The sequence below is a fragment of the Mus caroli genome, chromosome 16, assembly GCF_900094665.2.
Source record: "Mus caroli chromosome 16, CAROLI_EIJ_v1.1, whole genome shotgun sequence".
In the NCBI taxonomy this organism is placed as follows: domain Eukaryota; kingdom Metazoa; phylum Chordata; class Mammalia; order Rodentia; family Muridae; genus Mus; species Mus caroli.
The window spans coordinates 62451276-62468805 of record NC_034585.1 but is presented as its reverse complement, the minus strand read 5'-3'; the positions used below and the strand labels follow the sequence as shown (position 1 = coordinate 62468805).

Genomic DNA, 17530 nt, shown 5'->3' with positions numbered 1-17530 from the left:
TTTCTCTTTCCAGCTTTAAGGGACAATCGGATCGAGCTGGTTCGCGCTTCTTGGCATGAGTTGAGCATCAGTGTCAGTGACGTGTCTCTCTCGGATGAAGGACAGTACACCTGCTCCTTATTTACAATGCCTGTCAAAACTTCCAAGGCCTATCTCACTGTCCTGGGTAAGTGCTAGACACTAACACCATGGAATCACACTCCCAGAAAAATGTGCCATGCCACAGCATGGTTCAATCAGAAAATATTTATTGCACGTCAAATCAATAGACATAATTTAATTTATTGCTGCCTCCCAGAAAAACACCTTTAGGAATCACTTAGTTGCTTTAATTTCAGAAATGGACAAAGGCAGGTACAAAGGTTAGAGTGAATGGCAGAAAGCATGATGCTATACTGTGTCTTAGGCACTAAATTTATTCTTCTTCCAATTAATTTTATACCGAGGTCATATATATGCAGTGTGATTTGAAGCCATTTAAAAAGTGATCAAATACTGGGTACAGTGACTCTTCCTTACGTGCAAAGGATGCTCTTTATCTTATGTCTAAGTCACCTGATGGGGGCCTCCCCTAATAACCCATGGGTTTCAAAAACGACCTCTTTTTTTTGGTACTCTAGTGCATTTAAATGGCCCCGACTTTTCCATGTGTCTCTATTTAAAAGAAGAAAAATGTGTATTTTCTAGACCCGTAAATGAAGTACATAATGTCACTTGTGCATGCAGCTTGTAGCTTCCTTGTGCTTTTATCCTCTAAGTATCAGGCCATTTTCCAAAAGGTTAAAGCAACGTTAAAAAAAAGCAACACATTCGTAGAGATTCAGAGGCAATAAGGCCGCAGCTCAGAGCCCATCGACTCCACAGGGCCCTAGTCAGCTGAAATTGCTGCAGTTCATTGAAACGCACCTGTGTACTGAACAAGTTTGAGAAATTTAAAGATTGATTTTTTTTTTCTTTTTGCCCTTAGCTTGCCTTCCTTTCTAGATAGATAAAGGCACAGCGTTGCATTTAAAATAGCCAATGCATAACATCCTTTTGGGTAGGAATATTAAAGTTAATCCAGCTAGCGAATTGGTTCTGTGCTTGGGATGTGAAATACGTTTCATTGCAAGTCCCTGTGGAACTATTTCATAAAAATCTTCACAAGTTTGCCGTTAAGGACAAGATACATCCACTAAAGTGGAATGTTCCAAGATAACAATTGCCTAAGGTTAATGCATTGTTCTGTAAAGCCAACTCAAGACTCACAAAATAAATGACTATAGAGTGCAGTTTATTAAATTGCAGTACGACATTGATTTTTTTTCTCTAACGGGTTTGGAGGTGAGCCCACACAGACCAACTAGCTAGTTAAGAGAAGTGAGCTTATTTCTAGTTTATCTTCCTTGTCATTTTTCTTTGTATATTACATACTGGAATTTCTAATATTCTTATCTTTTAAAATCCTCAGAAATTAAGTTAAAGTACTAAAATAAGGACAACTTCCAGGCACATTTATTACAGAATAATGCTGCATGATATTCAGCAAACCTCCAAGAAAATAGTTGAATAGTATAGGATAGGAAATGTGTGGTTCTTTTAGGCTGTGGGGATGGCTCTGCAGGTAAAAGCCCTTCAAGCAGAAGCCTATTGAGCCAATTTCAGACACTTGGTACCCAGGTAAAAGTCTGGTGAGGTAGCACGGTTCTTTTTCCCCAGCATTTCTGCAGCTAAATAGGAGGCGATGATGGAGAATTCTTAGGATGCCTGTGAACCATCGATCCTGGAGTTGCCATCACAGTGGCTGAGAACAGGAAAGAGCCTGCCTTAAACCAGATAGAAGGTGAAGAACAGCTCAAGAGTTTTCCTGTGACTTCTACATGCTAGGCATGGCATTGTACAGCTGTCCACGTGAACTACATGCTAGCCATGGCATTGTACAGCTGTCCACGTGAACTACATGCTAGCCATGGCATTTGTACAGCTGTCCACGTGAACTACATGCTAGCCATGGCATTTGTACAGCTGTCCATGTGAACTACATGCTAGTCATGGCATTGTACAGCTGTCCATGTGAACTACATGCTAGCCATGGCATTGTACAGCTGTCCATGTGAACTCGTACCAGTTCACTCACAGGCATACATGTGATACAAACAAATACAATCAAATCTATTTTAAATGTACGATATTATGTTTTTAAATCACTCACACATATTTTTAAAGTATTAATTATTTACATGAGGTGATTTGAAACAGAACAAAGTAGCGATAGTTAAAATAGTAGGTAGACATCATGATTCTCCAAACACAGTTGAGTTTCTAATGAAAAATATTGAGATGAATTCTCTACTTTCAAAGAATCAAAAGCCAGGATGGATGTAAGCATACACGAATCCCATATTCAAAATCTAATTTTCTTGAATAAAATACAGGGAATATAATGATTCCTTTTTGAGGTTTGAGAATTATAAAATCAGGAATGAAAGTTTCTAGATTAGATAATGCATAATGTTGACAAAAGAGAAATATGTTTTATGAATATTTTACTTAATGCTGTTTACCTTCTAGATTGCCACACTGGTAAATCACATGTATTTGAATTGTACGTAAAGCCTTACAAAGACTATTTTTGCAGGTGAAATTTTATAATTTTTATTAAATCTACTTTGAAGTGTGTATAATTTAAAACTCTTTCTGGACACTGTGTATAAATATTTTCTATATCCAAAAAAAAAGGCTTATTTTAGGATCCAGACCTTTAGGTCATCACTGGAGATTGACACTCTTTTTCTTATTACATTTTAGGAGTCCCGGAGAAGCCTCAGATTAGTGGATTTTCGTCCCCAGTCATGGAGGGAGACCTGATGCAGCTGACTTGTAAGACGTCCGGCAGTAAGCCTGCGGCTGATATAAGATGGTTCAAAAATGACAAAGAAATCAAAGGTAAAGCATGGGCAAGCGCCTAGTCAACATTAATGAAACTGTTACACTGGGTGAGAACAGAGAATTTACTCTATGTTTCAGGCCACAGTACTGCTTAATATTCAATTTAATTTTAATGAGATTTAATAATTTCTTATTACATAATTTCAAAAAATGTATTATCTTCACTACAAGGCAGCAAGATGCCTCAGTACAGATAAAGGTCTGATGCCAAGCCTGCTGACTGGGGTTGGGTCCCAGGAATCCACCTGATGGAATGAGAGAACCCACCCCTGCAAGTTTTTTTCATATATGCACACATGCATACATGCAAAGCTGAAACACATATAAACTAACTAAATAAAAATCATTAATATAACCACTGTGTACTTCCTTTTCTACTCATATGTTAAAAAAAATCCCAATTGTAGAACTGATAATATATGCTTCTAAGAAGACTAGGCCAGAAAAGAAGTAAATGGAAGAGTAAAAAAATATATAGATTGATTTTTGAAGACATAGAGTAGTAAACAAACCACTATTTCAATGCTCATAGATATAATAGATATTGTAATCAAGGAGATGATAGGAGTTATTTCTTTATTTTGTAGACTTTTGGGATTATAATATCTTGAAGGAAAACCTACACATTATAAAATTGATTTCTACTGAGTCTCAATAATGTAAGCGAAGTGGTTTGTTTCAGTAAAAATGCACAATAATTTAGAGTATTTTGTACTGACCCCAGGCTTTCTCTCACACACACAAAACATGCATAAACTAAGGTTTTCACAGAAGGAAAATTCAAATAGGAAATTGCTAGTATATGACTGATTAGGTAGTTCATCCTAGTATGATTGGTGTGTCTTGAATCTCATATGAAGAAGATTTTAGACCTGGTATCACCTATACATTAGTTATCAGTTGTGCAAGGGTGATTGTTAGTTGAGAGTAAGATGATAGTTGTTTGTGGAGGCTACTCAAACAAGTTGCCTATTACATGTAATGATATAATATTTGGCATAATTTTCTATACTACATGCTATGCCAACCACTCTAATTACTTTTACAAGCAGTTCTTATCTTGTATCCAATTATTTGATTCTTAGTAGTGAAAACTCATCATGGCATGTGGGTTTGCTTGTCATAGCAAGATTGTGATATACAAAACTGCTGTCATGTGTATTCTATCTTACTTTCTACATGTATACTCTCCTGATAGCATCTTATCAATAATTTTAACCTTATTGACCATCTTATCTTAAATTCTAGTAAAAAGATTAACTAGTAGTATAAGACATTATATTAATATTGGACACTTTACCATTCCTAAGTTAATATTCAGATCACTATGTACCCTGAATCTTGTATTTCAGCAGACTCAATAAAGTCCACCCTAATCCTGACTTTAAAATATATGTAGTAGATTTTTCTGGACCTAGTCAGATCTTTCTAAGCTAATCTTTTCACTCTGGCTCCCTGGTAATCTGAGTGTGACAAGCATTTGTTCCAGTCAGTTTTATGTTAGACACTTCTAATGGAAAGCCCTATACTGCAGGATATGTTTAAAATTCTTTCTGCAGCTTACAGAAATATTCTAGGCAGCAATATACTGTTAAGCCTCACAGTAGATGTTTTCCATGAAAGAATTGGTTTAGGATCGCAAGAATTTCTTAAATGTATTATGTCAATGATTTTGAAAAGATTTTTTATTTGTATTTAGGTGTATGTGCATGTCCATGTTCATGTGCATGTTCTTATGAAGATGTGTATGTATGTGTTTATAGGAATTGTAAAATATATATGTATATATATATGTATATGTATATATATATATATATATATATATATATATTAGGATGTCTGTGGAGACTGGAAGAGGATGTCAGAGTTATAGGTACTTGTGATTGCCTGGTGTGTATGCTGGGAATTGAAGCAAGGTCCTCTGAAAGAGGTCTTTTAAAGGGTGAACCATTCCTCCAGCCCGGTGAACTGTTTTTATAACTAGAATTTTTTCCCTAACCTTAACATAGTGAACTAGTTTGTTGAATACAAGTTCTTTGTATTTTCTCGATGTTCCAAGGACTAGTCTTCCCTGACTCCCCAGCCTAATTAAAGAGGTAACAAACTAGATAGTTCATTAATATTGACTGATTTTATTTAACATTGTAACGTCATGAAAAAAACAGTAATATATTAATTTTTCAATAGATTTGTTTCTCACAAATCTGGCTTTCCCTTTGAATATCAAGTATCAAGCAAAACTGAAGTTATGCGAGGGGAGGTGGTATCCTATTCTGTATTCTGAAGTTACCAAGCCTTTTTCCCTTATGCTCTCCAATGCACTAACAGTTTATAGAACTGGCACCCCCCCACACACACACACACACAGACACACTTTAATTCATCTGTACATCATTTTGTTTACAACTCCTGTGTATGTCTAGGCCATTTGTCTTACCAACAAGATGGTGAGCTTCCTGAGTGTGGTAAACTTCCCTTCGCTAGACATCCATGTAAATAAGATGAGTGCAGTAGTCTGCACAGAGCGGACATTCATATTGCCCGCTGTCCTCTGAATTTGCTAAGTGCTATTTTACAGAACAGTTATTTTAGCCCACACTATATGTGGCAAGGAGTGGTCCATCATCATGGTGCACTATCTCATCTTTCCAGAGATAAAAATGTATGACTTCCATTAATGCCTGGCAGAATTTTCTACAGCATAACTTGCAACTTTGAACACACATAAGCCTTAAGTATATAACACAGATGGGAAAGTGAAGCTACTAGAATCCAATCCAGTTCAGTTCAGTAAGAGTTCTCTAATGGGCCTCAGCTTCCCAGTATGTCAGTGCATGTGAAAGAAGTGTCAAATGAAGAATCCAAGACCCTTAACCTGGAGATGTTAAAGGTGACTTCGATTATTAAAACAATCATTATTAGGATTTTTTTCTATGAAGATGAATGTGTATAAAAATAAGTAATTTTTAGATTACCTGTCGTATCGATTTGTGTGTGTGTGTGTGGTGTGTTTCTGGGTGATTTTTTTTTTCTAGACAGCATTACTTAATCACATCTAGCTACAGAGGACTTCATTCATTTAGACAACAGCATAAGTATCAATTACTTGTGTTGAAGTCCTTCAGTTTTGATATTTTTGTCTTCTCATCTAAAATTCCTATAATAGTGTCTCCTTGATACTACTTCTGCAGATAACACACGAGAAATTCCTGCCAGGTACAAAAATCACTAAGTACATTTTAGATTTTCATCATTTTTGTCATTTCTATAATTAACAAATAATGATTCTAAAGGTATGCGAAATCTCTAAATTAAAATTATAAACAAAACAGAAAGAACAGTGGTTCATTAGTACATTCTCAAATGACAGATGATTGTATAAACCTGCGTTCTCCCAGGCTCAAATACATGAATTACGTGTTGTGTTTGTGCCAAGGTAGCAGATACTCGTCCTATTTATGGAAAATCAAAACCCTCAGGTGTTCATTCATTAGCAGGCATTTAGTAAATAAAATCAAACTACTGAATAAATAGGTCTTAACAAATCCATCACTAGAATTGGAGCAAGGAGTAACTTATAGGACATTCTACAGAAAGAGATTTAATTTATCCCTGTAGTTAAGGTAAGTGCTTCAAATACTGATGAAATTTTATAGAGGCTATGCTTAGGCAAGACAATCAAGGAGGTAGGATTCAGTTGTGCTTTGATACTCTTCTACTCTAGACTAGGGAGTTAGAAATGTATTCTCCTAGCAGTACTGAAATTTATTTTTTTTCTAAAAGCTTTCAAGGGTAGAATGAAACCATCAGGATTCCATCTTGCTCTGGGTTCTCTGCCCCTCCAGACATTGACTCAGACACCCTTTTGGTGCCTCTGGGCAGCTCTACATCCAAACCACAGGTGTTCACTGCAGCCTTTAATCTTCTAGGAAGTAAGGAAGTCTGAGTCTCTGCCATTTACTGTGCAAAAAGATGTGCACTGCCTTCCTAAATCATTCAGCGCCCTGAGAGCTGGCAGCTGCATTAAAGTTTTCATTCTATTTATATGCTTGGTAATTTGCAGTTTGAGCATTTCTTATTACCAAATCTTGAGATTTTTCTTTTCTGGATAACTAGCTTTTACTTTAACGCATTAAGCAAAATTTGTGATAACCCTCAAGGACCCAGCATCCTTATGTAACCTCTCTCCTTATGTGTAGGAGGAGATCCTGAATTTAAAGTGAGGTGGCTGTTTTGATAATTTTACCTTATATGGTAAAAGAAATCCAGCATACATAGCCATAGATGCCTTTTGCACTATTATAAAGGAAATTATCAAAAGTGAATCTGGCATGCATAATAAATAAGATAAGGTGTTTAAAAGAAGAAAGATCAGGAAGATTTTTTTTCTGTCAGTCTTGAAGTAAATCAATACCTGTTTAAATAGTTTATAGGAACCATATGCTAGAGAACTGTTAGTAAATTCTAGGAGCATAGATACATCCCTTCATCAATAAGAAAACTGAATCCTCAGATGAACTGAATAAGACAAAAAATGAACTTCTGACCACCAATGAACTTTACGAAGTCTATGAGGCTTACAAGGGAACTTTAGGCTTCCAGGAAGACTTTGATTTAGTAATGGGAAAACCAGATTGAGCTTTATAACCCACAGGAGAGCAAATGTGTTTTGTTTTCATTCACTAAGTTTGTGGTAATTTATTTCACTGCAGGAGAGGAAACAGATCTACAGAGGAATGAGTGTACCTTTTCACACATCTGGAAGAGATGGTATTCTGAGAATTAGCACTGGAATTTAGGGTTTGAAGAAGGAATTGGAATGCTAGAAGAGTAGGAGATATTTCAGGCATGAAATAACAATATCCCAAAGAGATAACAGTGGAATAATTTATATAGTGATAGCAGTCCCCCCCCTCAGTCCTCCCTTACAGAGTTCTTCCCCCCATCAAAAGATAAGACACATTACTAAAACCCCTACCTAGTGGGAAACTGAGGATGAAGGTTATAAAGTCAAGAATGCTAATCTCTTGGGCAATAAGCATTTGCCCCTAAACCAAGAACAACATTAAAAATTAGTTCAGTGATCGGTCATGTTTTAATTATGTAAAATCTGAGATTGAATTAATTGAATTCCATACTCATCAATGCTTGGATTTGTGGAGTGTTCTTGAAAGTGGGCAGTACCTATGCACATTCATTACAACACAACTATCCCTGTTCCATTGTCCTTCCTGCATCTCAATTCACCCAAAGAGTTTAAGGAGGTTTCAGCTACATTTTCTTGTAAGTCAAGCAAATCAATGATAGTGTTGCAGCCAATTTTTGAATTGGCTAAATACTTCCTAATTTCATTTACACTTCTTAGTATATGACTTGTTATTAATTAGGAAAGTAACAGTGAACCACTTAGTGTTTTGTTTATCTAAATGTGAATATTAGACCATTTGGATTAACATAAACCCAGATTGCAGTGTTCTTTCTTGTAACTCCTCAAAATTTTTAAAAGAATTGCTTGCTTAAGGACAGATATACTAAACCAAATTCTTGCTATTTTTAATGTATCACGGTTTTTAAAATAATATTAAAATACATTTACCAAATCCATAGTCTTTGGACTAAATAAAAACAATATCTTAATAAATGTTTACGGAAGTTGAGGAGATGTTCCCAAAACCCTCATTTAGAAAATATCTTTGCTTTTTAATGAATTTTTTAAAAAAATAATTAATCATTTTATTTATTTACATACCAGATGCTACCGCATTCTGGTCTCTTCTCTCAGTCCCCATTCACGGAGTTTTTGCTCCCTCCTCCTCCCCTTAAACTTTAAGAGGGCTCCTACCTTATCCCTCCACCATGGCGCATCAACTCTCTACAGGATCAGGCATATACTTTCCCACTGATACCAGACATGGCAGCCCTCTCCACCACATGTGCAGGGGGCCTAGGACCAGCCCATACATGCTCTTTGGTTGGTGGCTCAGTCTGTGGGAGCTCCCAGAGATACAGGTTAGTTGATACTGTTGATCTTCCTATTGGGTTACAATCCCCTTCTGTTCCATCAATCCTTGCCCTAACTCTTCCACAGTGGTCCCTGAACTCCATCCCATGTTTCCTTGCGGGTATTTGCATGTGTCACAGTCAGCTGGTAGGTAGAGCCTCTCAGAGGATAGCCATGCTAGGCTCCAGTCTGCAAGCCCAACATAGCATCAGTAATAGTGTCAGGGTTTGGTGCCCCATTTGTGGGAGGTATCCCAATGTTGGGCTGGTCACTGGAAGGTCATTCCTTCAGTCTTTGATCCATTTTTGTCCCTGCATTTCTCTTAGATGGGAGCAATATATTGTGGTCTAATATATTTTAGTTGAGTTGGTGTCCCCATCCATCCACTGGGGGGCCTGTCTCTTCAGGCCTCCCCACTGTTGTGATTTGGCTAATATCACCCACATTGAGTCTTGGGAGTCTCTTACCATCCCATGTCTCTGGGACTTCTTAGAGATTTCCCCTACTCCAAACCCCCTGACAGGTGAATATTTCCATTCATTCTCCTGACCCTCTGGGCCTCTGTCCTGTCTCTCCCCACACTTGATCCTGCCCCACCTCCAACCCTCATTTTCCTTGATATCACCTTGATCTCTCCCTGAAACTGCTTCTCTTAACTATTTTGTTCCCCCTTCTAAGTGGGATTTAAACATCCTTACTTGGGTCTTCCTTCTTGTTTTACTTCTTTGGGTCCCGGGGGGGGGGGGTATATAATGGGCATTCTGTACTTTTTGGCTAATATCCATTTACCAATGAGTACATACCATGCATGTCCTTTTGGGTCTGGGTATGAACCTTTTAAATCTGTTCTTAATGAGCTATTATCTAAAATTAAATCAAAATGCACTTCAGTATTTTAATGTTTCTGAGAATGATGCATTAACCTACATCTTAGCAATATTCCTTGGTCATGTAATTACATTCCTTTCCTCTTTATTTCTTCATTTTTCAATCAAACTTATATACAGGATCAACTTTGAGAGATGATGGGTTATGCATTCAATGTCACATTGATTTCACGGTCTGCCTTTCATATAATGATTCAGTTAACATTGGTTACCTCAATATCCTAATTTGAATAAAATATTAGGTTGTGAGCCAGAGATTGTGCCTTTAGAAAGAAAAAAAGAGGAAAATAAATAATAACTGTTGTATCATTTGCATTAAACTTATACAGATTAATTTAAAGTATTATCATTTCAACTTCCAGACTAAACATCATAATTTGTTAATTTTAGGTTGTTTGACAGGCATACATTCACAATCATTAGGAAGATACTCAGCTATTGTCAAAAGTGACTGTTCTAATATCTAGTGTTCACATTATTATTTTTCCCTGAGTTACCCTTTGGAGGTTATCAGATCATTTGCATAATCTTAGGTAATAAAATTATTCCATTATATTATATAAGTTAAGCTTTCATTTAAATACTGAAGTAGTTGTATATATTTTAATGTGTTTTTTGTTTCTGTCAGCTGTGATATTTCAGTCTCACTGGATAACTTTTCTCTTTCTTAAAAAATACATATTCTTTTTCTTTTGATTACAGTTAGTTTTTGTGATCACTTTTTAACTGTATTTCCAATATTGTTAGTTTTACCTTTTACACTAGTGAATATTACAAATACTCTTTTACTTTTTATACAAAGCATGTTTTATTAATTAAAGAAAAGAATCTTTAGCTTTCTTCTGGCAATTAATTTACTTCCAAAGAGTCTTTCACTATGTCCTTTCAATTTTCCTAGTTTGGCCTGGTACAGTCTTTCTCTAAGTTTTAATTTATTCCTCAAATTAATTTATTCCTCAAAGTAGTTATACTACTGGGCACTCAGTAGTATAACTTAAGTCTTACACAACAGCCCATATCTCAGCCCCTTGCAATATTCTGCTCGTCTTTCAGATGCTCTTTGCCCCAGGCTCAGTAACTTCAGATGTAGTGACTAGGATTTACTCTATGGATAACAAGAGGTCTTAAAAGCATGTAGTACTGTCTGAACAGCCTCTCCTTTGATCACATGCCTGCAAAGGTGACTTGGCAATGCCAGAAGCTTCAAATCTCTAACTTGTACCCCAGCTAGTTCAACACAGACCCCTTCCATGGGTGACATCCTGCCAAGTTTTTACCTCACAAACATGATGGTGCTCAGCTCTATTGTTTCTTTCTTCATATGCTTTAAATACTGGTTCCAAGTGAGAGGAAAACCTGGCCCTGTTACTTCAACTAGGCTAGAAGCAGCAGTGTTCTTGCCTTGTCTGGTGAAAGCTATAAGAGTAGCACTTTTAATAAGACAGGATTGTGATTCAATTTTGTCTGTTTGCTTATTTCCAAGACATATAATAACGGAAGGAAATGAATGAGAATGAAGTAAATCTGTAACCACTTTGATTGACAATTTATACTTACTTTGATGGACTATTTGATGTTCAATTTCAGCTAATTTTGAAGATTAAACATTCTGTGAGTAACGGCAATTTTTATTCCTTGTGAGCAACCAAAGTTCTAGCACAACTTTAATGAAACATAGAAATTGATACTTCCTTTTATAAATTATTTCTTTTATATTTGAGACAACAATAACATCACTTTTCCCTTCCCTTTCTATCTTAGTTAGGGTTTTACTGCTGTGAACAGACACCAAAACTAAGGCAACTCTTATAAGGAGAACATTTTATTGGGACTGGCTAACATGTTCAGAGGTTCAGTCCATTATCATCAAGGTAGGAGCATGGCAGCATCTAGGCAGGCATAGTGCAGGAGAAAATAAGAGTTCTACATCTTTCTCTGAAGGCTACTAGCAGAATATTGACTTCCAGGCATCTAGAACATGGATATTAAAGCCCACACCCACAGTGACACACCAACTCTAAAATGGCCACACCTCTTATAGTGCCACTCCCTGGCCTAAGCATATACAAACTATCATATTCCACTCCCTAGTCCCTGTAGGCTTGAGTCTATAGGGGCCACACCTAAACATACCATAATGCAAAATACATTTAGTTCAACTTCCAGAGTCCTCACAGTCTATAGCAGTCTCAACAATATTAAAAGTCCAAAGTTCAAGGTCTTCATCCAATGACTTAACTCTAATCCCTAAAGCAAGACAGGAAACCAGCTGGGCAAACTCCAAACTCTGCATCTCCATGTCTGATGTCAAAGCGGTCATCAAATCTCCAACTCCTTTTTTCATCTTTGTTGACTGCAACAAACATCTTTCTCCTGGGCTGGTTCCACTCCCTGTTAGCAGGTTTCTTCAGCAGATAGTCCATGGCTCTGGCATCTCAAATATCTAGGGGTCTCCAAGGTGGCTTCAATAATATAGCTTCTTGTTATAATGTCTGGGATCTACACAAGAACTTCTGGGTTTATCCAAAGGGCTGGAGTCTTTTCTCCAATTCTGCCTTCTGTAGCACTCTAAGCTCTTGTTGATCTATCCACTCCAATGCTGCTGTTGTTCATGGTGATCATCCCATGGTACTGACATCTCCAATACACTTGGGCCTTCCACTGAAAATAGACTTCACCAATAGCCTCTTACCTTTTCAGTCCTGGGCCATCAATTGCAACTGAGGTTGCACCTTCATCAATGGCCTTCTATGGCCTCTCACGGTGCCAAGCCTCAGCTGCTCTTCATGACCCTTTCATGCCTTCAAAATCAGTACCACCTGGGTGACTCTTACGTATTACCAAGTACAGCTGCAGCACAAAGTACAGGTGTAGGCTATCTCTGGAACACAGGTTCTTTGTGTTCCCAGAAAACACTTCCATGAAGATTCATGTTGGTGATGCTAATCTCTTTTTAATCACTACTAATTTCTTAGCTCCAGGTAACCTGCCTCAAGTACCACATAGCCCTTTCTATTTTTCATTCTAAAGCCAGAGCCACACAGCCAAAGCTGATGAGTTCAACTGCTTGAAGGAGCTGGAACATGGCCCCCTTGTTTTATTATTACATCATCAAAAACTTTCTGTTTTCCAATTCCTTTCTGGTGTAAGCTTAGGTGTTCTGGAACTTGCTCTGTAGACTGACTTTGAACTCCCAGATCTGCATACCTGTCTCCTAAGCACTGGGATTAAAGGGTTGGGCCACTAAATATGGATTTAGGTTTTTCTTTACCTAGAACTTGTTCTGTTCTAAACTGGCCTTGAACTCAGAGATATGCTTGTCTTTACCTCCTGGGATTAAAGGCTTGTACTACTATGCCTAGATTTACCTGGGTGGGATCTTGCCACAAGCTCATAACTCCATTAATTCAGTTTAATATTCTTGAATACAGGATTCAGCTCCATTTCACTTCCTGGTACCCCTTTAATACTTGAAAGATATATTTTATACTTTCCCTTTCTAAGCTTCTATTCTTGTTTAAAATACTCTTAATGAGACTTAACCAGAAAATAAAGTCTATGCTGAGCATTTTTGAGTCTTCCTTTGTCAATGCAATTAAATTCAGTCTCTTGTTCTTAGCCACAGGCAGACTCTTCAGACAAGGGCAAAAAGTAGCCACATTCTTCACCAAAATACTACAAAACAGTCTCTAGGCCACATTCTGAAATTCTTCTCCACTGAAACCTCTTGGGCCAGGTCTGCACAGTTCAAATCATACTCAGCAACAAAGTCTCCCATATTCCTCCCAGAATAGCCCATTGAGCTCAACTTAAAGCATTCTACTGCTTTCCAAAGTCCCCAAATCCACATTCCTCCAAACAAATTATGGTCAGGCCTATCACAGCAATAACCCAGTCTCTTGTACCAAGTTCTATCTTAGTTAGGCTTTTACTGATGTGAACAGACACCATGACCAAGGCAACTCTTATAAGAACAACATTTCATTGGGGCTGGCTTACAGGTTCAGAGTTTCAGTCCATTATCATCAAGGGAGGAACATGACAGCATCTAGGCAGGCAAGGCAGGAGGAGCTGAGAGTTCTACATCTTCATTTCAAGAATGCTAGCAGAATACTGACTTCCAGACAGCTAGGACTAGGATATCAAAGTCCATACCCACAGTGACACACGTACTCCAACAAGGCCCTACCTCCTAATAGCGCCACTCCCTGGCCCAAGCATATACAACCCATCATCCTGTTCTTCCTTTAAACCCTCCCATATGCCTCTCCTTGCTCTCTTTCATATTCATGAGTTCTTCTTTCATTAATTGATATTACAATTTAAATGCAAATATGTATATACATATTCATTTTAATATACATAAGTACAGATAGCTCAGTCTGTATAATGTTAATGCAATGCATTATTTTCATCATCTTCAAGAAGAAACAACCTTGACTGTTATCCCTGGCATTGTTTGCTTTCTGGGATATGCAGACTCTTCTATGTTGTCTTGCAACCATGGCAGTTTTGATTTGCTTTAGCACCAGAGTCATAGAGTCAGGGGGCCATGGACATAATTGTCTGAAACCACCATTATGACACCTCTACCTACTCAAAGGCCATTCTTTTTTGTCATGAGAGTCAGATTACATAGTATCTTAAATAGAGGGATGGTGATTCCAAGACTGTTGGCTCCATCTGTCCTTTCTACTGAGTTGGAAAAAGGATGGAGGCAGACCCAAAACAGATTCTACCAGTTCTTTCTAAGATTTCATAAAGTTATCTAAAACTATGGCTTCAGTAATGTGGTATATGACAACAGCCAATTTTTCATCTCATGATTTCTACTAATTCATCTTAACATAAATATATTCATCTCTTTATGCTTATTAATTCATTTGTAACATTTTACTGTTTTATAGAAGAAACATGTATTTCTTTCTTTGGTAATTTAATAGTTAAAGTTATTTTTGCTCAATAAAGATTGAAGTTATCTCACCATGTCTCTTTGTAATAATAGATAATTTTTAGATACTATATTTTTATGAATTTTATAGAGAGAAAATTGTGTGTGACTTTTAAAGATTCAATAGTTGCATAGACTCTAAGATTTTGTATATTTTTAGTTTACTGTAGTATTTTTTCTCCTTAATTATATTGCCAATTTCATCCCCCCCACTTTAACCTACAGTTAAATAGATTAGACTTCTCATTTTTTCCTTCTTGCTTATGTAAAATTTTTAATAACCAAATGCCTCCAGCCTGGAGAGGTGGCCCTGTTAATTAAGCATACTGACAGCTCTTCCAGAAAACCTGGGTTCAGTTTCAACATTAGCTCACAGTTATCAATATCTCCAGTTCCAGAGCATCTGATATTTCTTCTGGCCTTATTTACACCAGGCACATATGTGGTGCATAGACATAACATGCAAACAAAGCAGCCATACACATAGCAAAAAATATAAAGAAAACATTTTAAAAGTATACCCCACACACAAAATATTGATGAATTTTTAAAGTAAGTATTAAGTTCAAGGTAATTTGAAATTACCTAGTGAAGGCATGGAACATTTAACTTTGATCAGGTAAAAAGACAATAGGAAGAAGACCCGTATGAACAAGAGAGATGACTCTGTGAATAATAAAGAGCTTGCTGTACAAGTGTAAGGAGGAGATCTCAGCATCCGGAGGTAAATGAGAGTTGAAGTCAGGAAAATCACCCAAAAGCTCACTCACTAGTCACCTAGCTTGGCAATCCAGCAGCAAACAAGGCAATTTCTTAAATTACATGAAAGATGTGCCCATTATACAAGCATTACTTCAAATGTATATTATGTTTATACACACACACACGAACACACACATACACAAAACAACAGAAAACCCTCAAATCACCCCCCCCCCCATGGATCCCGTAGTTAAAGAAGTAAACCTGACAATCATTACATGGTAAAATGGAAAGAAACTAAAGTAAAGGATAGACCAAATTGGTCTAAAATAAAAGGATAATGTTTAGCACTAACCAAAACTAGGAGAATGAAAATATATTGAAATAGAACTGTATTACATAAATCTTGCTTATGTGCCTTTCATCTATAGATATGCTCATGTTTAATCATCTCTTGAGTTTTTTGCTCTGCTAATATAGAGTATGATCATTTTGTAAGCATTCCCACTAATGACATCTTTAGGTTTTCAGGAAAATTATAATTAGATTGAAGAGAGATCTACCATAAAGAAAAAAAAATAGCCATAAGTGGCTTCCAAATCACTCACAGCCTTAGAGTGAGTAACTTACCACAGGGAAAGACAGGCTTTACCTGGCTGAGTGTGCTTATTATTTTAATTATTTCAAAAAGGTACTTAGTAAGCATCTGAGATATTCCGGACAGTGTCCTCGATTTGCATATGCAAATTATATGACAATCTGAAAATTAGTGATGTTCAAAAAACAAAGATCATAAGGGAGAAGATACTGTCATAGAAAAAACAAAAGAAGTAAAAATTGAAGACAGAAGCAAAATTCAAATTTCAATGTAAGCTTCATTTGTCTGCCTTAACGTATCAGTTAGTCTAATTGTGTATCCTATGGATTCAAAAGAAAAGGAACACAAAAATCCTGGAACCTTTTCCTGGAAGAGGCAAGTATAAGTCAGTGCTTCATGTCCATCTTCTTGGCTAGTGGCTTAAAAGTTGCTCTGAAGTTGAACTGGTTCTTCGGATCGGTAAAGGTAATGTAATTACAACCACACTGATCATCCCTTAAACTTAAGGAATTCATGTATTGAGAAGCCTCCTGCTCATTTAGTTCATTTTAATGCCTGCAATTGTTAGATCTGGGCTTCTCCTATTTTAGTCACTGGTTCTTTACTTCTTGAATCCTGCCTTCTAAGTAGAGTGGCAAAAACCCATTATGGGATAGACAGATGTGCATGTGTGTTCAAGTAAGATTTAAGGTTTAGTTCCTTTGAATTCTTCAAGTGTTTCAATGAAGATTAAGGTATATGATGAAAGAAAGGTCTTGAAGACAAGATACTTAGTTAACATAGTCTATACATGCTGATAAGATTAGATTTTCTTAGTCAGGTATCTCTCTACAGGAGAAATACTAACTACTTACAATGAAACACAATGGACCCTGACAAGCAATGAGCGAAGAATGCCTAGAAAGTAAACTATTAAAAAGCAGCCATCCTATGCATATCAGGCATTATGAACTTACATTTATTGAGAATACACAAGGTAGTGCAAAAAGAAACCTAGTTTTACACTTGAGAATGACTTAATATTTTTGACTTCTTTTGGGAAATTTTTGAGTCTAAGAGATTAAGAAGTTCTAAATAAAATACTTTTTTTCTTAAAATTTAATTCTATTTTTATCCCCACTTTTGGGGGTTTTGCAGTTATAAATTATTGCTAAAAACAAACCAAGCATGATACAGCTTCATAGATTACAAATTACTAAGTCAAAATGAAGAAAGAGAAAAAAGTGAAAGCTGACATAAGCTCATTATACAAATATAAGTGTAAGTGTAGATAGTGTCACTGTATGGGACTCGTTTTAAAACAATAGGGCATTTTTAAAAAACAGTTTATCTTGAAGTAATGCTAATCTGTCCTCTCAATAATTCTAGCTTTGATAATTCTAGCTAATAATTAAGGAATTTTTAAGTTAAGATTTCCTCTAGTATTTCATGCTGCCTTGAAAGATGTTTTACATGTATTTAAT

The 17530-nt window shown here is 36.5% G+C and overlaps 1 protein-coding gene across 4 annotated transcripts in view; it reads left to right on the top strand.

Annotated features, from left to right (window-relative positions):
- Cadm2 (cell adhesion molecule 2) overlaps nucleotides 1-17530 on the top strand; it is a 932542-nt gene that overhangs the window by 786541 nt on the left and 128471 nt on the right. For all 4 annotated transcript variants that reach the window (XM_021184563.1, XM_021184565.1, XM_021184564.1 and 1 more), the window contains 2 exons: nucleotides 14-166; nucleotides 2788-2925. In XM_021184563.1, coding sequence (XP_021040222.1) covers nucleotides 14-166; nucleotides 2788-2925 — 291 coding nt within the window. The remainder of the gene's footprint in view (nucleotides 1-13; nucleotides 167-2787; nucleotides 2926-17530) is intronic.